The sequence below is a fragment of the Phaenicophaeus curvirostris genome, chromosome Z (genome assembly GCF_032191515.1).
Source record: "Phaenicophaeus curvirostris isolate KB17595 chromosome Z, BPBGC_Pcur_1.0, whole genome shotgun sequence".
Classification (NCBI taxonomy): domain Eukaryota; kingdom Metazoa; phylum Chordata; class Aves; order Cuculiformes; family Cuculidae; genus Phaenicophaeus; species Phaenicophaeus curvirostris.
Genome location: NC_091431.1, coordinates 10,786,107 through 10,808,018, shown reverse-complemented (window position 1 = coordinate 10,808,018; position 21,912 = coordinate 10,786,107). Strand labels below are relative to the sequence as shown.

Sequence of the window (21,912 nt, the reverse complement as noted above, 5' to 3'; positions counted from 1 at the left end):
AATTAGCAGGGAATTTATGAAATGCTGTTAATATAGCTTTTTAATTTAAACACACCTATGAAGGTTCCTTCACAGGTACTAGGGTAATAAGACACTATATTGTGATCAACAGTAAACAAATATATATTTATCCTATATTTGGAATAGACCAGAAAACTAAAACAATTTTTAAAATACTCCCTGAAAAGAACCATACCCTTCAGAGTGAAACTATAATTAAAGGAGAAACAGAGTCCTTAAAAGAAAAGGCTTTAAAATGTCAGAAGATTTTAAATTAAAAGTCACAGAAGAGCTTGTCAAAAATGCAGCTCTGGCCCAAGAATTCTAAAAAAAAAATCTAAAAGCGAATTCATTACCAGCATATGGAGATACTCATCAACGGTTAAACCAGGATATCCCATTTAGAATATCAGTGCTTCAGACCATGGAAGAGCACTAATCTCAGCATGGTCCCACACTTCTGCCCAGAGAAAACACACTTCAGGAAGCCAGTTGCAACCAATTATTACCAGCCCATATTATCAACAAACCACATCTGATAAAAGTCATGCTATGAAGCCGGGATCCTCTTGCTCTGCCCAGAACAGGGAAGGAAAAGATTCCCTATGTGATTTTTTCTCGGATAGCAAAATATTACTGAACATTACTCTGTAATGCTATCTCACGCACTGTTCTGAAGTACCTTTTGTTTTATTGCAAGGCCTTGATGGCTTCTTTTCCTTTGGCTTCTGGCTTTTAGCAGTCTTTTGCTTCCTCTTTTCCTCATCTGCTAAGACCTTCTCAAGCAGTTGGGCAAAGAATTCAAAATCAAACGGCCGCTTTTCTTCTATCAGATTAAAGCAAAGAAATAGAAAAGAGTTCAAAGTTGATAATTTTCCCAAGCTTCTGCTTTGTAAAGTTATCAGCTGTACACGTTATGATATCAAAAAGCAGAGGTTGCATGAATTTATGCAGAGAATTCTTTCTGAAAATTATCAGTTGAGCCGTGACTAGAGTTGACATATATACGGATGATGTAGCTTGGTTTAATAAAAATAATCATAAAAATGTTATAGTATTTACCATTTTAGAAAGTTTACAAAGTGACAAATACACAAATAATACCACAGTATCAAATAATGTATTAACATGCTGCTCTAGGACCTAGTTAGCTCACTCAAATAATGGACAAAGCCTTTAAGGATTCTCAAAGGTGTTTACACTAAGTAACTCCGCTAGAAATTCCCGTAAAACCAGAATAACCTTCAACTGAATATATATATAGGAAAGTTTATGTTAACCTTACCTATCAGACATACAGAAAATCCAAAAATTAAACCTAGCAATCTTTACTGTGAACCATGCTTGTTATAGAAACCTAAGATTCCTCAGCTTCTGAACCTACCTAAGAGCAAAACCTTTCTGTTATAATTAATTCACACAAGGCAAAGGACAAGAAATACCATGAAAAAAAATGACTACAGTTTAGTGACCCATTGTAGGGTGAGATACATTTACTTTACTTACTGAAAGCTTTGTCTATCCTCCATCCATTAGCTTTTTCCTCACGTTTGAACTTGTTCTAAAAGCAAAGGTATATTTATCTATTTCAGTCAGCAACAAATGCAACATTATATTGTGCAAATGGCAGATCAAGCAAGATAAGCCTTCCTCAACAAAAAAAAATAATTCTACTAACTAAAGCTGTTAAAACTTAGAAGCACGCTCACAGAACACAAGTTTGTAATTAATTGTTAAATATAGAATCTGCCACCAATAGATATCACCAATTGTATGTTTTTATTATTTTCAACATTTTGTCATTACTCCAAGTGGGGTTTGAAATATCAGAGCTTTTTTCCAGCTGCATACCACAAAAGAGTCAACAGAGAAGACCATCACCAAACATCCACTGATGCTTATCAGCATCATTGAATTAAAATAAAATTGAGACAAACTGTGTCTAGGTAAGCTGGTTTTACTAGATATGTTGACACAGCATTTTAATGTTTCAAATACTTAATATCTCTTGGAAACGGGTATTAAAAAAGCACTGGTACAGAGCAAATTAACATTAAAATTATTAATATTAATAGAGGAGGCACAGGAATAGCAAACGAGAAACAGAAAAGCAAAACCAGATGTTTAATTGCTTTACTGAGTGCTTTAATTTTTACCTTAATTTCTGCTCTGGCTCTATGAGGAAACAAGCGACCAATCAAGGAGAAGTCTGTTCCTACCATACTGATAGCTAAGAAGAACATGTCTGTTTCTGGAGTCGGGGGAAGATATATATACATAAGCATTTAGTTAATCATCCTTCTTGTTATCTAAAATAATAACATCTTTCAAACTTAATGCAACAGGATTGATAACTTTAAGGTTATCTACTGTGGCTGCAAGTTCAACTGAGCTGGTATACAAGTGTTATTCTAATTAACTATCCCTAATAACATCTGCTGAATGAACTACTAACAGGAAGAACTGTATAATCTATTATAAAACTCTAGAATGTGAAATCCATTTTGTAAAGCTTGTAAATCAAGGTTAACCAACTCCAAATTATTGATGTTCATTTTTATTACCAACACCACTACCACAAACAGAAATCAGGAAAGAAAAAGAATATGTAAAAATACTTTTAAGAGGAATACAGTGCATTCCAGAAGCAGCACAGTGAATTCTGAAGCTAATTTTTTTCAGCTACAGTCATAAAAAAACCAACGCTTCCAATTGTATAAAGTCTCGAACATTGCTGTTGGCCTAGAGATAAGAATAAATTCACAGCATGCATAACAAAAAAAACTAACAAACCATTTCATGAAATCATAGTTGTCCGTATGCAATGAAACCAGCTCACAAAACAGATAGTATATACAATTTATTCTATCTCACGCTGGAAGAACCAAGTAAAGTAGCTGTTTAGAAGTGCTAACTGTTCTATATGGTGCTCAAATATCTGAATACGAGAATTGAAAACTACACTGTTGATAAAGCAGACAAGCATTTTGACAGCATCTAAACGTCCGCAACAGAAAAAATTCACAGGCGCCCTGCATATCATAAAGGCACTGGATTTCTTTAAGCATGGCAATTTTCACAGCAAAAATCAGAGCTCTGCTTGTTGTAAGAGTTTGAAAGGTTGAGACTACATCACACATAAGTAGATCCATTTACTCCACTAAAAATAAAGAACTGTTGAGTATCAAGCTTAAGTGGAAAACTAAGTTTTTTCTGCAGACCCAAACTTGAAAGCAAAAATACACTCACCTTTATTTGACCATGGTTTTGTGTAAAAACTTTTCCGGAAGCTGGAATATGTGGTTGTAGAGCCACGCTCAAAGATGGGATCATTCTCTTCTACCACACATGGACCTTTTGTTCTTAGAACTTCAACAGTTAAACTGGAAAAGCACACACACAAAAAGACTCACCTGAAAATATTGCTGACAAGACATGTAGATGTTTGTAAGCCAGTTATTGAGATCTTCCCTTCCGTAAGTCAGAGTTTGAACTGTGTAATTCGGTTTAATAACTACATCAGTGTGTATTGTAATGGGAGAATGCACCAAGAAATTATTATCCTACTCAGCCTGTGCAAGAAAAATTTGCTTTTCCCTTTTTATAAGATAGTACATATTTAATTATCTTAAAAAAAGATTGTCTTTTTAATATTCAGGAAAATTATTTTGCAAAACCACAAGGGCCTCTCCATATCCTTTTAGAATACTTTCAAACTCTTTTACCAGTACTGCTCTATCCTTACACTTTGGCCTAAATCTCATGCTAATAATTAATTTGGGGAACTCAATAATTTCATAATCTAAAAAAGCCATATTCTAAAAGTTACTGGAAACATGGACAGCTAACTAAAGCAGTAACATGCATGATGCAAAGCTGGAGCAAATTGTACTGACAACTGAATAACAGTAAGCAAACACATGCAACTGTGAGAAACAAAGGCATTTAGACGTTTGATAAATATTCAGTAGTCATTCACTGCAATAAAACACAATGTCTTCCTGTCTATTTCCTTCTCAAAAAACATTTCTCAGGCACAATTTGCCACTACTGAGATGCAGGAAACCACTGCTCAAGTTTTCCTACAGTCACACTGGTTCCTAGCTTAGGATAGCTCAACTCTCAACACAGACACACTCACCTTTGTTCCTATCCAAATTAACTGCTCTCTAAGCAGCAATGTAGCATATATTGTCTGTGAATCAGGCACAGAATTTCTTACCTTTCTTCGTCCAGAATAATTGAACCATCTTCTGCTACTTTCACCCGAGGAACCAGAAGTGGACCGTCCTGGCTCTCCTCCTCATTCTCTGCTTCTTCCTCGTCATCTTCCTCTTCATGACCAGGAGTACTTTTCTCTTCCTGTCTACAATTTAAGAGACCAAATAAAAATATTATTTTCATTAGTGTTTTGAATTGTTACTTTGTATACCAGACACTCAACAATTTAACAAACCACCCAGCAATACAACCCCACAGCAGTTAGTCAATACATAAAATCTGGACTCCACTCTTCACTCTGTTTTCAAAGAATCATAGAATAGTTTGGGTTGGAAGGGACCTTAAAGATCATCCATTTCCAACTCCCCTGCGATAAGCAGGGCCAGCTCCCACTAGATCATGCTGCCTAAGGCCCCATTCAACCCGGCCTTGAACACCTCCAGAGATGGCGCAGCCACAGCTTCCCTGGGCAACCTGTGCCAGTGCCACACCACCCACCCTCATCCTGAAAAAATTCCTCCTTATGTCTAGTCTAAATCTGCCCCTCTCCAGTTTATACTCATTGCCCTCATCCTGTCACTTCAAGCCTTTGTAAAAAGACAAATCCAAACACATAATCCTGAAAGCGCAAAATGGTCTTTGACCACGCTACTCTCTTAAATCACAATTTGTTATAAATAAAGGCTGTGATATTGAAGTAGTAAAAAAAAGGCCTACACCATTAGCATTACCATGGAAACATGTTTTTTTTCCAGCATCAGAAAACTTTTTGATTACAAGTACTTCCATCATCAAGACTTACTCTTTCACTTGACCCACTGCAGAATTTTTTTCTGTTCTTTTCTCTTCTACCAATGAAGACCTAGAATTTTACAAAAAAAAAAAAAGAGATGAATGTCTGTACAGATATATTTCTGCTTCATTATACAAAACTTGCTTTTAGTACATAATGGACAAAGCTTTTTTTCAATTCTTTGTACCACACATAGAATTGAGTCTAACTGAACGACTACCACTGTTTGATAAATTTTGTTTTTCTTTTGTATAAGCAAGGACCAAAGAAAACATATTTCAAGCAGTAATCCATTGAAAAAGTAGAGCGAACATGAGAGTATCTGGTTCACTATATGCTAAAGCAATATTCAGTGTAAATGAAAAAAATAACAAGTGATAAATAAAACACACAGGCACACAAACACTAACAAGCAGACAATAACAGAAAACTCATCTGCTACTAAGAGGAAGAACAGGCTTTGGATAGCTGTACTTAATGTTTATGTGACTGGTTTTTGTAGTTGGAGAAAAAAGGCCTTGCTCTGTGGCAGTCTGTGCTTGCAGCTGTGTTATTGTGCCCTGTGTATGCACACCTCTGGGATGCTCACACAGCCTTGCTATCAGTGAAATCTGTAAAGGGAACACTAGTGGCTACATCCATCCATCTGTAATGGAGATAGCTCACAGGTCTTGCAGTGTGTTTTGCACTTCAGCGCCTAGGAGGGAGAAATGTTCAGCTTCCTGCGGTCCACTAGATTTGGCAGGCAGTCAATAAATAAATATTATTATTCTGCATTTGTAGAGGTAAATCAACACTGGTGAATTGTTCATGCTTTTATATTTCAACAAGTACACTAATCTCCATTCTCATTTCTGTATGAAGACCGGGCAGATGTGAAAATGTCTAGAAGCTTTTGTTACAACTGCAACAATACCGCACCTGCACTAATACTCCGGATTTAAGAAGTCTCCTTCTCAAAATTATTAATTGGAGGAAAAAGAAAAATCATTCAACCTGAGGAGAGGGAAGAGAGTCATACTTACTTCATAGGATTGTTTTCTGGTAGATAGTATATCAAGTCTCTCATGGTCATTTTAGAACGATCTGGAGGAGAACGTCCTTCAATTACTGGAGGCCTGTGTTTCAACTGTTTCCATATAAAAAGAAAAATATCCCTTAACTTTACCCAGAAAATACTATATTTTATAATTTTTTTTTTTTTAATTCTAAGTGGCCCATTCGGGTAGTTTTATTATTCCCCACCCCTGCCTCAACAACCAAAATAAGTTTATCTCTAAAGCATCCCTTTAACAGAGAGGACACCACAGACCCTTACGTGACAACCTCTCAGAGAAATTCAATGTTTGGCACAGTAAAAGTGAAAAGTTATCAGAAATTACAGAACTCTGTTAAAGATCAGATTGAAAGGACACGAGAAACTCCAAATCCCATGTTTCTTACAGCACACTTCCCTGCTGCATTACCAACTGCGAAACTTTTCAAGCTGGAATGTTGACTATAACATAATAGCAGGGTCTCATGGCAAAAAGGTTGTGGGTCTAATCAAATGAAAAAATACAAATTTTCTTGTGAAATCTGCGTTATGAGGAGACACGGTGCTTCCACCATTTATAAACGGACTAAAGCCATACAGACTCATAAGTTATCAGAAGCAAGCTGCTGATAATAATCAGAAAATACTACTGCAAAAAGAGAATGCATGTTAGGTGAACTGCATATCTTTGCTCTTCTTCTGAACACAGAAGCCTACCATCCGCTCTTTCTTCAGCTCTTCTTTTAGCATTTCTCTTAACTTCCGAGCTTTGAGGATCCTTTCACGGTCAGAACACATTCGTTTCTCTTTTACAGGAACAGATTTTGCAGGTAGCTTTTCCTCCTGTGCTCCTGATCTTTCCTGTGTTGGTCTCTCCTTGAGTGGGGAGGGTACATTCTTCTGCAAGGCATCATCATTTTTTTGAGCAGCTACACCTACAGTTTGCTCTTTGTTCACTGATTTTTTCAGTGGAGAAAACTGTGGCACTTGTGGCACAGGTGTTTTCTTTTCAGGCAGCATGGGAGACTTTGGAGGGCTTTCAGCATCACTCTTCTCTGATGGAGAAGAATCTTTCTGAAGTAAAGCACTACCATCTGCAACCTGTGATCCTTGCCTCTGTGGTTTTGATGCAGAATGCTCAGCAGATGAAGGCCCAGCTCTTGGTTTGACAAGGTTTGGCACGGTGGAGATCCGTTTTCTTCTCTGTGTAGGCATCTCTGAAGGTTTACTAGCTTCTCCAGCGCCATTTGAGCAATCAGCCTTGTCATCACTGGAAAATTTAAAAGCATATTCTGAAATACTTCACAGTGACAGATTTGTAATCCATACTGTCAAGACACATTTACGTGCGGAGCAGTACAAACACAGTGCTACAGGAAAAATACAGTTACATACAAGAAGCCACAGTAGAACCAACCTGTAGCTGGTACTTCTTCATAAACTAATCAGCTGTAAGAACTGGTATATAATTTTCTAAAATCAATTACTATTAATTAATGTAACTGTTACAGGCTAGGTGACCAATAACGCTAAACTCACATGTTCCTTCCTCTCCTCCCACTTTTTTTTTTTGGAAAGCTCTCTACTCTCAGCTGAGACTACCAAACATCATAATGCAATAAAGCTTTACCAGAAATCAGCCCATATAGCATAGGTAACATATTAAAAGTATATTAATAAAACTATATACAACAAGTGGTTTGATGAATTTTATTACAATCAATCTGACCATTTATCTTATGTATTTGCACAAAGATGGTATGTAAAATGTGAATTTCAAAAAAAGCTTCAGCAGTAAAACTGCCTGCTGTTTATTCTACTGCTCACACTTAGCACATTGAAAGCAGCAACAATTTTTAGCTTGCCTGGAAAGCTTTCTTCTTTAAGTAATTTTTCCATTCCATACACAGAAATAATTTTCAAAGGGCAAGAAAAATGACAACCACTGATCTTCCTAAATCTGCAGCCTCCTCCAGTGTTTGGCTCTTTGGCTGCTACTCACAGTAAGACTGCAGCAGAAACCATTCCCTGAGTCATAAAGAGTTTTTTTGCTTTTACACTGGCAGTGTGCCCTGCTCCTGTACATAACGACCACACCCATGGCTCACTCAGCCACCTTCAAAAGCGGTCAGAAGCAAACGCCTTTGAAGGAATACAAGGCAAGCAGCACAAAGATACAGTGAAACGTTTCCAAATTCTCTCCAGCTACAGTGGGTGACTCAGGAAAATGCTGCAGAGTGTGTTGGGTTTCTGTAACAGCCTATGTTACATGGCTGAATCAATTTGTCCCACACTGTGATACATATTTATCACACAGCGCATCCCTCAGCAAGGAATTCAACTGCCTCACCATGTGGTGCCTTTCTGTGTGTTTTGAATGAGATCCTTGCAAGATCCACGCAATACCATTTGTTTTTTTGAGAGTGAGACAGTGCAAACTAATTCTTCATTCATCTTTTCTGCACAAACCTGTGTTCTGCGGAGTTCATAAGCAGGGTGCCACTCCTGACTTCTGGACAGTTAAATGCAATCTATCAGAAACTGCATTTGAAAAAGAATCATCTTACCTTCAGACAATTTCCACTTCCCTGATAATCAACAAAACCCCTGCAGCATTTAGAAAACAAAACAAAGTACAGATAGAAATTTGAGCAGCTACCAAGGAATGCCTTAGGTTGGAAGGATCAACGTGCAAGGTATTTTCACATCTGCCTTTACTTTTCTGGCAGACCACACAAGCATACTGTGCTGCATGTCATCTATTACTCTACTTGGGAAATCAAATCATGTGACTTTCCCCAAATCCACTCTTCCTGAATCTTCAGACACTCAGGTGGCCAATCTTTAAAATGCATCATCTAGAGAGGGAGCTCCCCAGGAAACTAATACTGTCTACCCTGCAATATATCCCTCCTATTTGGTTGCCACACAGCTTCAAATGCGACCAAAAACTTTCAGAAACAGCTATTCAGTGAAATTTAGGGTGACCAGAGGCAAGAAAGGATCAGCTCTCACCTCTGCCTTTTCTACTTGTTCCCAAAAGTTCCCCCCAGAGTCTCATAGCAGTTTTATGTTTACCTTCTCTCTCCAGCTGAGCCATGGAACCCACCACAGCACTCCAGTGTTCCACAAGTCTCTGCTTACAAGTTTATAACTTCTTAAACCTGCTCCAAAGAAGCTCTTTCCTAGCCACATGTTTCACTGTCTTGGCAAACTGAAGGGGTTTGTATGTTATATGCAATGTCAACAACTTCCATCACAGTCTTAAATTCCTTGTAACTGCTCTACTTATTCTTTCAAAAAGAAAGAAGTGGTTTTGCAGATTATGTGCTTGGATATCACCTGCATGTATTGAGAAAAATATTTTAGGAGCCTGTTACCTATATGGCAAAGGTCTTTTTCTCCAGCCATGTGAACAGACCCCTTAGAATATTCTCTCTTTCAGAATGGCATCAGTGCCTAGTTTTGAAACCTAGACTTAAATTACACTGAAGTGCCCAGTAATCTACAAACACAGAACTCTTCAATAAATTTGCTGAGTCAGCAACAGTACCACAAAACTTAAAACTTAATTTAAGAAAAAAACCTATTGGACAACAAAAGACCCAGAAACCTAATCTCTGTAATACATATATTTTATAAACAAAATCTAAAAGGCAAATATCCTTACAGCACAATTCAAAATAAGTTTAAGTATAAGTGATGTATGATACAAGTTGAATAAAAGGCAGCACTGGCTTTGGCTTACTAAAGACATGCCATGCCAACAAGCCTGATACCTGAATTGCTAGTTGCAGGAAAGAGAAGAGCATAAGACCTTGTATTATGTTATGAAGGACAAGTTTCAACTACAAGAACAGATGTACTCATGCAAGATGCAAAACCAACTAGTTAAAAGAAGAGAGAACATTGTTCTGAAGAGCAATTATCAGACTGTGGAAATTTCCTGAAGAACTGGTCCGTACTGTTTCCAGCAAGGATAGAGTTAATTTTCTTCATAGCAGCTCATACGGTGCTATGCTTCAGATTTGTGACCAAAACAATATGGACAGCAGACTCATGTTTCAGCTATTGCTAAGCAGGGCTTACAGAGCATCAAGGCCCTTTCCCACACTGCCCAGCCTGTGGGGTGGAGGCTGGGAGGGACAGAGCCAGGACAGCTGACCCCAGCTGGCCTCCCATATCACCTCATGTCCTGTTCTGCAGTAAAAGCTGAGGGAAGAAGGAAGAAAGGAGTACATTTGAAGTGTCTTCCCGAGTAACTGTTATGCACAATGAAACCCTGCTTTCCTGCGGATAGCTGAACTGCTGCCTGCCAATGGGAAACAGTGAATTAATTCCCTATATCACTTTGCTTGTGAGTGTGGCTTCAGCTTTACCTATTAAACTATCTTTATCTCAACCTATGAGTTTCTGCGCTATTGCCGTTTTGATTTTCTGCCCATCCTACTGCAGAGGGGGGATAAGCAAGCAGCTGTGCAGGGCTTAGTTGTTAGTCAGGGTTAAGCCACAGCTTGGAGGTCCTGAAGGACTGGTCCTTGGAACAACCTTACCACACATTTCTACTGTGATGAAAACAACAATCGAAAAGGAAAAAGGCAGAAAGCTCTCCCTCACTAATACATAAAGAAGTTATACAAAGCAGGAAATTCAAAGCAAAAATCATCCAGTTATAAAATGCAAAAACCTTCTGCTGCCTGCTGCTGCAGTGGCAGGAAAAACAAGCATTGCACCATGCCAGGCCCCTCCTTTGCAGCCCTAAAGACACCAAAAACACCACCAAATGAACTCTCAGAGGCTTGTTTTGGAGCGTTAGAAAGCAAGCACCCTTTATCAGGGATGGACAACACGAGGCAGTGATCTCCACCGATCCTGTGTAGCAAGACAAGAGCTGCAGGCAGGGTGTATTTCCCACTTGCATGCAGATGTATAGATCTCCCCAGAAATCTCAAGCACGTTCTGTTCCTTTCCAAGCACCGATGTCAGTGTCACCACGAGCTTCCCATCAGTGAGCTCTCTGGCTGATTTGGAGCTGGCTGCAGCTCTGCCTGCCCTCGCCTCTGAGACGGGCAAAGGCTGCGCACGGAGGCGGTTCCAGCAGACACACCTGCTCAGCACAGACCGCACCGAGCACCAGGCGGTACCGACCCGAGGCATGAGCAGCGCCTGGGAAAAGGCCGTTTGAGCAAAGAGCGTGTTATCACAGGGATGAAACTTAACTCTACGTTAGCTGAAATCAAAATATTCTGCTTTTTACAGTAAACAACCAGTTCTCGCGGCCAGGCTGGGCCACGATGGGGCGGGGGGGGCGGACTGCGCAGCACCGAGACTCAACGCCCGAGGGCTTCGAGGGATCCCCTGGTGGGGGGGGGGGGGGGTGGGTAGGCAGGGACGGAGCAGCGACCGGGACTCACCTCTCATCGCGCGGCGGCGGCGCGGTTGCCGGGGGCTGCGGGTCGGCCGCGCCGGGCCTGGCCGCCGGCCGCACGTTGGGCCGCACGGTGAGGCGGGCCCGGCGGAACATGGCGAAGCGGCGGCGGCGGCGGCGGCAACGGTGGCGGGAGGTGCGGGAGGCGTGAGAGGTGTGAGCGGCGGCAGCGCCCGCACGGCCCGCGCGTCACCCGCCCGCGACGCCGCACTGCGCCGTCACCATCGGGGGCGTGGACTTAAGGGAGGGGGCGTGGTCTCAGCGAGGGGCTGGGCGACGGGGGCGAGGGCTCAGAGAGGGGGCGTGGCCAAAACGAACAAAGAGGCGGTCGGTGGGGGCGGGGCTTAGTCGGGGCGCGGCTTCGTCGAGAGGCGGCACTGTAAAGGGGGCGTGACCTCGGGTGGGGCGGGGGGGTGGGCGTGGTCTCGGGGAGGGGGCGGGGCTATGCGGCAGCGGCGGCCGGTGATTGGCCCAGCCCGCCGGGGCTTTCCGCCGCGAGGCTTTATAAGCGGCGTCAGAGGGGTAGGGGGAGCCTGAAGGTTCTGGTAGGGGGCGGCAGCCGTTGGTTGGTGTGGCGGGTCCAGTGTCTCGCCATGACCCGTGAGTTCGGGGTTGGGGTGGGGGGCGATGGCTGTTGGTCCCCGTGGGCGGAGGAGGAGCAGCAGCCCTCCGCTGGAAGCGGGGCCACGCCCGGTGCCGGCCTCAGCCTTTGTGTCGCTGCCCGGGCCCGGCGAGGCCGTGTGGGCAGGGCTGTGGGTGAGGCCGCCGGTGGGAGGGCAGCGGGACTTGGCTTCTCGTCCCCTTCGCTCGGGAGGGTCCCTGTGTTGGCTCTAACGCGGTGGAGACCTGCACCGACCCGCCTTCCCTGGCTGGCAGGGTCGCACTCTCGGGCCCTGCGTGATGCACTGGGCGCTTGGCTGCCTGTGTTTAACTGAGGAGTTGCTTTTACATCCACGCTTCGATGCGAGAAGTAGTTAAAAAAATGGAATATATTTAAGCTAGGGATAAGTTTCATCTAAGTATTAACGTGCTGTCACCTTGGGGTGTTGGTTGACAGCGACTGAACGTGAGCCAGCAGTGTGCCCAGGTGGCCAAGAAGGCCAATGGCATCTTGGCTTGGATCAGAAACGGCGTGACCAGCAGGTCCAGGGAGGTTATTCTCCCTCTGTACTCAGCACTGGTGAGACCGCTCCTCGAATCCTGTGTTCAGTTCTGGGCCCCTCACCACAAGAAGGATGTTGAGGCTCTGGAGCGAGTCCAGAGAAGAGCAACAAAGCTGGTGAAGGGGCTGGAGAACAGGCTTTATGAGGAATGGCTGAGAGAGCTGTGGGTGTTTAGCCTGGAGGAGACTGAGGGGAGACCTCATTGCTCTCAACAACTCCCTGAGAGGAGGTTGTGGAGAGGAGGGTGCTGGCCTCTTCTCCCAAGTGACAGGGGACAGGATGAGAGGGAACATTTCAAGCTCCACCAGGGGAGATTTAGGCTGGACATTAGGAAAAAAAATTTCACGGAAAGGGTCATTGGGCACTGGCAGAGGCTGCCCAGGGAGGTGGTTGATTCACCTTCCCTGGAGGTGTTTAAGGCACAGGTGGACGAGGTGCTAAGGGGCATGGGTTAGTGTTTGATGGGCATGGTTTGACTTGATGATCTGGTGGGTCTTTTCCAATCTGATGATAGCGGATGCTGCCAGCTACAGAAAATGCTGCCATACAGATTGAGCCAACCCTTCCCACCTTTCTAACAGACTTCAACACAAGCAAGATGTGTGTAACAAGTGATGGTACCTGTACAAACTGTGTATTTTCCTACAGGTGGGAACCAGCGTGAGCTTGCCCGCCAGAAGAACTTGAAGAAGACTCAGGAAATACTCAAAGGGAAAAGGAAAGAGGATAGCTTGACTGCTTCTCAGAGGAAACAGAGGTAAGATCTAGTACAGTTAAGTGAAATGTTTGAGGAAAACAGGAGGGGGAAAATGGATCAGAAATAATGCAACATCTTAGCTGAAGCAGCATTTGGGTACATTGCTTTGATTTACATTCTGTTCATATGCCATAGCATGAACTGTGGATGTGGGTTTTGCTGTATCTGCTGTTAAACAGATATTTTTGCTAAGACCTGTAGAGCTTTTTTCTTCTGAGCTGCTTTTTGCCTCAATCAAGTAGCTTGCCTACTGCCTCCTGGGATACTGTACTAGAGCAGTAAAAACAGTCTCCTCATGTCTAACTGAGTTTTATCTTAGTCTTTCTCCTGCCTTGAAATGGGGATTGCTAAAGGGCAAAAACAAGCCACAGGAGACTCTACTTAGAAAAAAAAGTGAGCCAGTATCTGAAATCCAACGTTTTTTCTTCACAGAGACTCTGAAATAATGCAGCAAAAACAAAAAGCGGCAAATGAAAGGAAGTCTCTGCAAACAGGAGGTAAATGAGCTGCCTGTATGGAGAAGCGACAGAGTGCACCAGTGTGGCAGAAGGGCCTAGATGATCATTCATAGAGGTGTCCGGACATGAAATAATTGAATGTCTGTCTTACATTGTTGTTCAACTAGTATTAGTTTAGTGTATTTTCTGGTTAGCATAAGTTTAGTTGTCTGGAGTGCTGTTTCAGAACAGGCTATACTGCATGCATATCAATAAGAGAACCAAGCAATAGCTTCACTCCAGCTTTGGCTGCATTTGTTGGTTTCACTTAATGGTTCCAGTAACAATTTCTGAATTTTTGGTTAGGCCAGATTTTCTTGTTTTAATTCTTGCAGTACTGATTCATGCAGAATGGAACAGACTTGTAAAATGTGCTTAACCTTACAGAGGTCTGAACTGTAAATCTCCTCTAAGTTATTTTTACAATAAAATGTTGCATGAAATGCTATCTAATTTAAAACAGTTATGCTCGATCAATGGTTGGTTTCTAAGTTATCAAGAAATCAAAGAACAGGTTGGTTTGTGAGGAGAAGCAACTTAAGTATAATAGAGGTGTAAATAAACTTTGCATTGGAAGAAATGCAGCTGCATGTTGTATCACTTACATGTGAGTCTATGCTGTGGAAGATGGCTGGGTTGCGGACTGAACTGGTGGATAGGACAAGTGGGAATCATAGAATCACTACATTGGAAAGTGTCATCGAGTCCAGCCATTCCCATTGATTACTAAACCATGTCCCTAAGCACCTTGAAATGGTGATTTGTAAATGGTGGGATGGAACATCAACTGTAATGTGTTAGAAACAAGATTAACTAAGGACCCTTATCCTTTGTCACCCAGAGTTGTTGAGATTGGTCACTCAGATATGGCCACACCTTAATGACTCTGAGCCAACCTAATTGCATTCCCCCTGGATATGCAATAAGGTTCCCGGAATAAAGTACAGTTGTCATTTTGGGGAAAATTTATGAATATGAAAAAAATTCTGTGTATAAATTTTCTGTGAAATCACTGCTCAGCAGAAGCACTCTGAGGACAAATCCTGAGTCTTCTCCAGCACTGAATAAAGTGTACCTGCCTTAATGGTTAAATTAAACTATTAAGCGTAAGTTTCTTTGTTTCAACCTCATCCACCTGTCCCTTAAGCACCTCCAGAAAAGGTGACTCAACCACCTCCCTGGGCAGCCTGTTCCAGTGCCCAATGACTCTTTCTGAGAAATATTTTTTCCTAATGTCCAGCCTGAACCTCCCATGGTGCAGCTTGAGGCCTCTCCCTCTCGTCCTGACCCCTGTCACTTGGGAGAAGAGGCCAGCACCCTCCTCTCCACAACCTCCTCTCAGGGAGTTATAGAGAGCAATGAGGTCTCCCCTCAGCCTCCTCTTCTCCAGGCTAAACAACCCCAGCTCTCTCAGCCGCTCCGTGTAAGACCTGTTCTCCAGACCCTTCGCCAGCTTCATTGCTGAAGAGCCTCAACATCCTTCTTGTGGTGAGGGGCCCAGAACTGAACACAGGATTCGAGGAGCGGTCTCACCAGTGCCGAGTATGGAGCGAGAATAACCTCCCTGGACCTGCTGGTCACGCCGTTTCTGATCCAAGCCAAGATGCCATTGGCCTTCTTGGCCACCTGGGCACACTGCTGGCTCACGTTCAGTCGCTGTCGACCAACAGGTCCTTCTCCTCCAGGCAGCTTTCCAGCCAGACTTCTAGTCTGAATTGCCTCAAGCTGCACCACGGGAGGTTCAGACCGGACATCAGGAAAAATTTTCTCAGAAAGGATCCTTGGAAGAGGCTCCCTGGAGAGATGATTGAGTCACCTTCCCTGGACGTGTTTAAAAGAGGGGTGGATGAGGTGCTGAGGGACATGGTTTAGTGATTGTTGGGAATGGTTGGACTCCACGATCCTGGAGGTCTTTTCCAAGCAGGCGATTCTATGTCCGGGGCTCCCTTGTTGCTTACGGGAGCCGGGGAGGTTCCTCCGCGGGGACCCAGCCCCGAGCAGCGCGCGTGCGCTGGGCGGACGCGCGGCCGGGGCGCCCGGAAGTGACGTCACGGGCGCGCGGGCGCGGTGCCGGTCATGGCGGAGCGGGTGCTGTTCCGGCGCGGGACCGGGCAGGTCGGGACGAGGGGCGAGGGTGGGAGCGGGAGCGGGGAGCGGGGAGCGGGGAGCGGGGAGCGGAGCCGGGGCAAAGCCTTCTCTGGGCCCCGCAGAGCAACGACTCGGACGTGTGGGACGACACCGCCCTCATCAAGGCGTACGACAAGGCCGTGGCCTCTTTCAAGGTAACGGGGCCGCCGAGGGGACGGCCGGGCGGGGCGGCGGGGCGGCCTGGGATTGCCCGTGCCCTTCCTCGTGTTCCCGCAGAACGCCTTAAGGAATGGGGAGTGCTCGGAGCCTTCAGACAAGCAGGAGCAGCGCTTGCGGATGAAGAGGAGAAACAACAAAAAGAACAGGAATCGAAAGAAGAGCAACACGATGCCTGTGAAACAGGTCACCTCGCGTGTACGGCGTGTGCTGCTGCTCACAAGTGGCTTTTTTTGTGGCCTCGAGAGTAACGTGCTGGGGCTGGGGTGGCAGTAATGTGACAAACCTTACTTACAGGTCACGTTGAGCAGTTTCACTAAACACGAAGAGGGAGCTGTGTTAGAATTATAGAGTCACTGAGGTTGGAAAAGGCCTGTAAGCTTATTCATTCAGTCCAACCGTCAGCCCAATACCGCCATGCCTACAAACCATGTCCCAAAGTGCCACAGCTATGTGGTTTTGGAACATCTCCAGGGAAGGGGAGTTTACTGCTTCCCTAGACAGCCTTTTCAAGTGGTTGACCACTCTTTCAGTAAATAAATGTTTCCCAATATCCAACCCAAATCTCCCCTGGTGCAACTTGAGGCTGTTTCCTCTCATCCTATCTCTTCTTACTTCGGAGAAGAAACCAACATCCACCTTGATGATTGGGACAAAAAGTAGTTTAGAAAAAGGCATCTTTCTCTCTGATCATCAGTGTAGGTATTTACTTGCCTCTGTTGCTTCTGTTGCAGTGGAAAGTTGGTGACAGCTGTAACGCCGTTTGGTCTGAGGATGGTAATGTGTACCTAGCAACTATTGCCTCCATCAATCAGAAGATGGGCACATGTGTTGTTACTTACACGGGATATGGAAATCAGGAGAAGCAGAACCTGTCTGATCTACTTCCCCCAGCCAGCGATGAAACAGTAAATGGGATGGGCAGTTCTGGGGAGGTGAGGGACACTTTTTTGTTCTTCTGTGAAGGAAAAGAGAAAGTGGGTGAATCAGCTTTTTCAGTATTTCTGGTACCATTACGGGATTCAGACTGAGAATCGATACCCAGTTACATTGTGAGTGGACACAAGCTGATGGAGGGAATGAAAGCATCTCCTTAATTCTTGAACTTGGTAGGGAAGACAGGGAGGGGATAATAAGAAATTAATGAGTGAAAGGTAACATAGCTAAAATGGTGAGGTGATAATATTGTTAGGTTATGAAATTTTTCCTGAGTGCGACTAGGAGTGCTAGAAAGAGGGAAGGATGTGGATGGGCCTTCTGAAGCTTTTTCACATTAAAGTTGCTTGCCATAAGCTCCTGTTCAGTGCATTTCATTAAAATGTCTTGCCCTACTAGAATGAAAATGAGACGCCGTATTCAACAGATGAAAGTGAAAAATCTTCACAGCCACCTCAGAACAAAAACTGCACAAAAGCAAGATTATCCCCTCAAAGCCTACGTTTTCCCTCACCACCGGCAGCCCCAGGCCTGGAAAGGGTGAGCTCAGCCTAATGAAATAATTAATTTTCCATCGCTAAGCCTGGTGCCTAGATTCTGTGACAATAGGGTGATATTTATCATTGTCTAGAAATCAAATACAGCATTTTGTGAGTGAATATACTGGTATGCATGTTAGTTCATTGTCATTTGGTAGTGATGTGGCCACAGTGCTGTGCTGCTGTCCAGTGAGGAAAGCCTTCTCCCTAGCCAACACTCGCATTGTCATTGCTGTATAGCTTAAAAGAGGGATGTTGTTCCCTGGCCTGTGGTAGTGCAGCTAGTGATAGAACTGTTGATGTTTTAAAACTGCCCTTTCTCTAGCCAATTAATGTTTCCCTGCACAGGACATGGAAGGCAGCAAGTGTGTTGTCAAGATGTCATGGAAGGTCTTAGCTGTAGCTTCTCTATTGAATTATGAGGGCTGGGTTATTGATATGCTCTTCAGTTTTCCTGTTGTGTAGGAGCCCTAAGTAATAGCGTGGTTGAATGCAGCATTACACTTTCTAAATAGTACTATTTATGCAAGATTTCTTTATTAGGTTTTCTTTTATGTCTATGGATTTGTATCTATGCTCTCTTTAAAGGTGTTCACGAGCATGATGGAAACTAGTCAGCGTGTGCCCCATACCATACAGGAGCAGAAATTACCTGTTTGCCTCTGGGCAATATTAGAAGTATTTCTTCATGTGAGAATAGAGCCACTGCCTTCTATTAAGAAAAAATCTTTTTAAAAGTGCTTGTATTAACCAGAACCTATTTCATTACTTTCTACCTCAGTGACATGTATAGCATAAGTTTTACTTTTCCGGTCTTGGAGTGGTCCACAGAAATAGCTACTGTGTGTTGTTATTGCAGTTTCATTAAATTGCTGGGGTGTGTTGTTTTTAGTTTCAGATTTGTGAATTGCTTCACGTAATTTTTTTAAATAAAATTCTAATGCCCAAAATTTCTTTTTAATTTTCGTTATTCAATTTTTTTCAATGTAGCCTGGATCAAAATTCAAGACACCTCCATCGTTTTTATCTTGCTGGCCCCCACCCTTCCCAGCAGGGCCACCGGTAAGTGGTAGGAGAGTGAGGAAGACTATGTTAGAGAGGAATATTGGTGATCTCAAGTTTTCTGACTGAATGTACTTTCCACCTGTGCTTCTGGAACATGTTTCCGTGTTAACAGTCTGTCTTTTCCAGCTCTTAGATAATGTATTCAGTTACAAAAATCTAATGCAAAAGGTCTGGTCTGCACTTATTTGTGCAATAGTGAAGGTATTGGTAAAAATATCAAGAGAAAATTTATTTGCAGAAACTACACCTTACATGTGATTAACAGCGTTTCACTGATGCAGACAAATACTTCACCCTAATAAAACTTTCTGTATATGGTCAAGCTATGGGAATCCTATTTTTCTTAGTCCTTGGTAACTACATGTTTTCAGAAAATACTGTCATTTGACTCCTTTTCAGAGAATGCATTGAGGTTATGTTCCTGTTTTTCATTTTTATATTTTGGTCTTTTAGAATTGGTTGCTGTGTAACCTGGGATGTACCCTATTGAAATACAGACATGCCTTTTGTAATTTCTTAGTTGATTCCTCCACCACCACCTATTGGGCCAGACTCTCCTGAAGACGACGAAGCACTGGGGAGCATGCTGATCGCCTGGTACATGAGTGGTTATCACACTGGCTATTACCTGGTACATGTCACTTCTGTCTTGAAATGTCTTTGTAATCTTGCTTTTGTGCTGCTGCTGCTCTTTTCATCAGAAAATTAGACAGAGAGGGCTTTTTTTAATTCTCTTAATTTATGAAAGCTAAATTTAAGGGTATTTTGTATTGTGTAAGTGTCCTTGTCCTTGTGTAGGAGTCACACGAGACAGTCTGTATAGTCAGTGCTGTTCTTTGTTCCACTGGAAGGGTCCCATTAGGTACTTTTATAGCCAGTGTTCAGTAGTCATTCTGAACCACTTCTGTCATTGTAGACAGGTGGAGTAAATCTGAATGTGTTTGTTGTTCAATAGTCTTTTGTGGTTTTTTCTTTGAGCATGAGTAGTAATACCACGTTCAGGATCAGATGTGGCACTTTTGCAGGGTGTGGTCGTCAGCAGCTCTTTGAGGGTCTGTGAAGGTCCAGCAGAAGCTGTCAGCATAGTGGTGAAAAATCCGTGACGTGGAGTGCTCATTTCTATATTCCTTTATACACTTAGGAAGAAAGAAAAATTACAGGAGGAATTGAACCCTTTGCACTGGGGAAGTGGGAAAGGGGAGATTTGGTGCCTTAGGGTAACTTCAGAAGACCTGTTTTAGAATGTCTTGCTTCAGATTATATATAATTAATTGTATATTGCTTTAATTTATTTTTAATTGAACAAGAAATATCAATTTGCAATCATTCTGTAGAGCTTCTACTTGTAAAGAAGACCTGTAATTTGACTTTTGTCCTTGTTTAACTACCCGTTCTGATTTCCCCAAAAGTTGAAAGATATTCTTGACTTGTGGGGGACTTAAAATAAAAACTGTCAAAAAATATCTTTGTTCTGCAGCTAAAGCTTCTATTTCCACATTAGTAAAAACCAGGATTTTACTAAATTGTATTCTGCAGGGTTTAAAACAAAGTCGGATGGAAGCAGCACTGGAGAGAGAAACACATGCAAAATAAGTGGATTCCATCATTGTTTTGAAGGACTGTAAGTATCCTAGTTTAGAGCTAGATGAAGATACAGTGTTGCTTGAAAAAATTGTTTTCAGGGCAAGATCAACATTTGTTTGATATTGTTGAGCAATTCTGTTCTAAGAACTTCAGTGCCTGTGCTGTTATTTGAACTCCTTTGTTTAGAATTCCGCAGTATAATTTTCAGTTCCATAAAGAGCAAAACTATGTTCTCTTGGGGACGTTTTTTTCCTGATTTTCTGTGACAACATGTAATTTCTGTGCAGTTGAGTAATTCTTGTTTATTAGTTTAAAAACAAAAAGCTATTCCATACTAGTTTTCCTTCTTTCTAAGGCAGGTACAAATTTTTCCCACTGAGAAGTGTATGTTGCTTGTGCACTGATGGTTGATGCTGAAGATCAGAATTTTATCAAGTCAATTAATCTTAACATTGAACTGCCCCAATAACAAGTAAACAAATTACTTGAGACTGGTAATTGTATGTGCATTGAAATTACCTACTTCTTAAAGAACTCTAGTCAAATGTATTTTGAAATGACTGCAGCCATAAAATACATTTTACTTCCCTGAAACATCTATAAGTCTTTCTACCACATGGTGGATTTAAGTCCTTTAACCCCATATGACAGATTACATTTATTTCTCATTTAAACACCTCTTGTATTCCTCAGACTTTTTATGGGAATGACAACACCAGAACTAGAAAATATGGTGTATTATTTCAGGAGCCAGCTGTGACAACGATGTGTTACAATTGCCACTGGTGGCCGTGGGCTGGAGAACAGTGTACTGTCCTATTAGAAGAGATACCTTAAGAGCCTGATTAGAATCCTGAATCTGACAGCTGGATGTAGAAAGGCTTGGGTTTTTTTTCAAATGCTTAATAAAGTTCTTTTCAAACTTTGAATTTGGGGTTGTGGTTTGGTTTGTGGTGGTTTTTATTACTGGCTTCTGTAGATGTCACTGTTGGATGAATGGCTGAAACACACCAGAAAGTTTTACTGTGCAGCCTTTTTCTGAGTACCATTAGTGAAAGCAAACTGGAAAAAGCAGACCGTGGAAAGGTACTGGTTAAGTTTCACCCCTTAGAGACTTAACTCTTGTAGAATACAGACTGCAGCCACAAAACTACATGATAATTTAGTTAATGCCAGTGGTTTGCTTTTCAGGGAAATTGTGCAAAAACGGGCTTGAACTTTGCTGCTGTGAAGTTTTGCTGGACCTGACCCAGCCCTGTGCAGAGATGTGCTGGTATCTCAGTGCAATGATCCCTACCCTTCCATGGTCTGGAATCAATAATTAGCTCAGTTACAGATCTGTGTTGATAAGCAACTGAATCGCCAGCCTTGCAAGCAGGCTGAGAGTGGTGGAAACAAATTCAGTTGGCACCGTGCAAAGTACTGTGAAACCCAACCTGAACATCCTTTCTGCACCCACATGAGCTTCCTGCAGAGCTGATGAGTTGCTGCACCGTGCTCTCTAAACCTGTTGCTCTGCCTGGGCTTTTAAGTTCTGTACAGAGCACTGATTCTGGATAAAGCCAACTATGTTGTCTGTGCCCTTAGCA

At 42.7% G+C, this 21,912-nt stretch overlaps 3 protein-coding genes across 6 annotated transcripts in view; 2 read left to right on the top strand and 1 right to left on the bottom strand.

The window, feature by feature from the left end:
• Positions 1–11,577, bottom strand: part of BDP1 (BDP1 general transcription factor IIIB subunit) — a 52,014-nt gene extending 40,437 nt beyond the window's left edge. The window contains exons 1-9 of the mRNA XM_069880549.1: positions 11,465–11,577; positions 6,768–7,320; positions 6,040–6,143; positions 5,024–5,083; positions 4,223–4,366; positions 3,250–3,383; positions 2,157–2,251; positions 1,507–1,561; positions 683–826 (exon numbers count right to left, since the gene is read on the bottom strand). Coding sequence (XP_069736650.1) covers positions 683–826; positions 1,507–1,561; positions 2,157–2,251; positions 3,250–3,383; positions 4,223–4,366; positions 5,024–5,083; positions 6,040–6,143; positions 6,768–7,320; positions 11,465–11,574 — 1,399 coding nt within the window. The 5' untranslated portion in view covers positions 11,575–11,577. The remainder of the gene's footprint in view (positions 1–682; positions 827–1,506; positions 1,562–2,156; positions 2,252–3,249; positions 3,384–4,222; positions 4,367–5,023; positions 5,084–6,039; positions 6,144–6,767; positions 7,321–11,464) is intronic.
• Positions 11,578–11,998: 421 nt separating this feature from the next.
• SERF1B (small EDRK-rich factor 1B) lies at positions 11,999–14,995 on the top strand. The gene is made up of 3 exons (XM_069880268.1): positions 11,999–12,078; positions 13,290–13,398; positions 13,831–14,995. Exons 1-3 carry the CDS (start codon positions 12,072–12,074, stop codon positions 13,901–13,903), a joined length of 189 nt encoding a protein of 62 aa, XP_069736369.1. The 5' UTR covers positions 11,999–12,071; the 3' UTR covers positions 13,904–14,995.
• A 952-nt stretch (positions 14,996–15,947) lies between these two features.
• Positions 15,948–21,215, top strand: SMN2 (survival of motor neuron 2, centromeric). Of its 4 annotated transcripts, none has more exons than XM_069880576.1 (9): positions 15,948–16,010; positions 16,106–16,177; positions 16,260–16,385; positions 16,934–17,107; positions 17,535–17,675; positions 18,665–18,736; positions 19,260–19,370; positions 20,276–20,360; positions 21,017–21,215. In XM_069880576.1, exons 1-8 carry the CDS (start codon positions 15,972–15,974, stop codon positions 20,330–20,332), a joined length of 792 nt encoding a protein of 263 aa, XP_069736677.1. In that variant the 5' UTR covers positions 15,948–15,971; the 3' UTR covers positions 20,333–20,360; positions 21,017–21,215. The 4 variants fall into 4 exon arrangements, with proteins under 4 accessions (XP_069736677.1, XP_069736676.1, XP_069736675.1 ...); XM_069880575.1 differs by having other exon boundaries at positions 16,934–17,134; positions 21,071–21,208; XM_069880574.1 differs by having other exon boundaries at positions 16,934–17,134; positions 21,017–21,206.
• Positions 21,216–21,912: the final 697 nt, after the last annotated feature.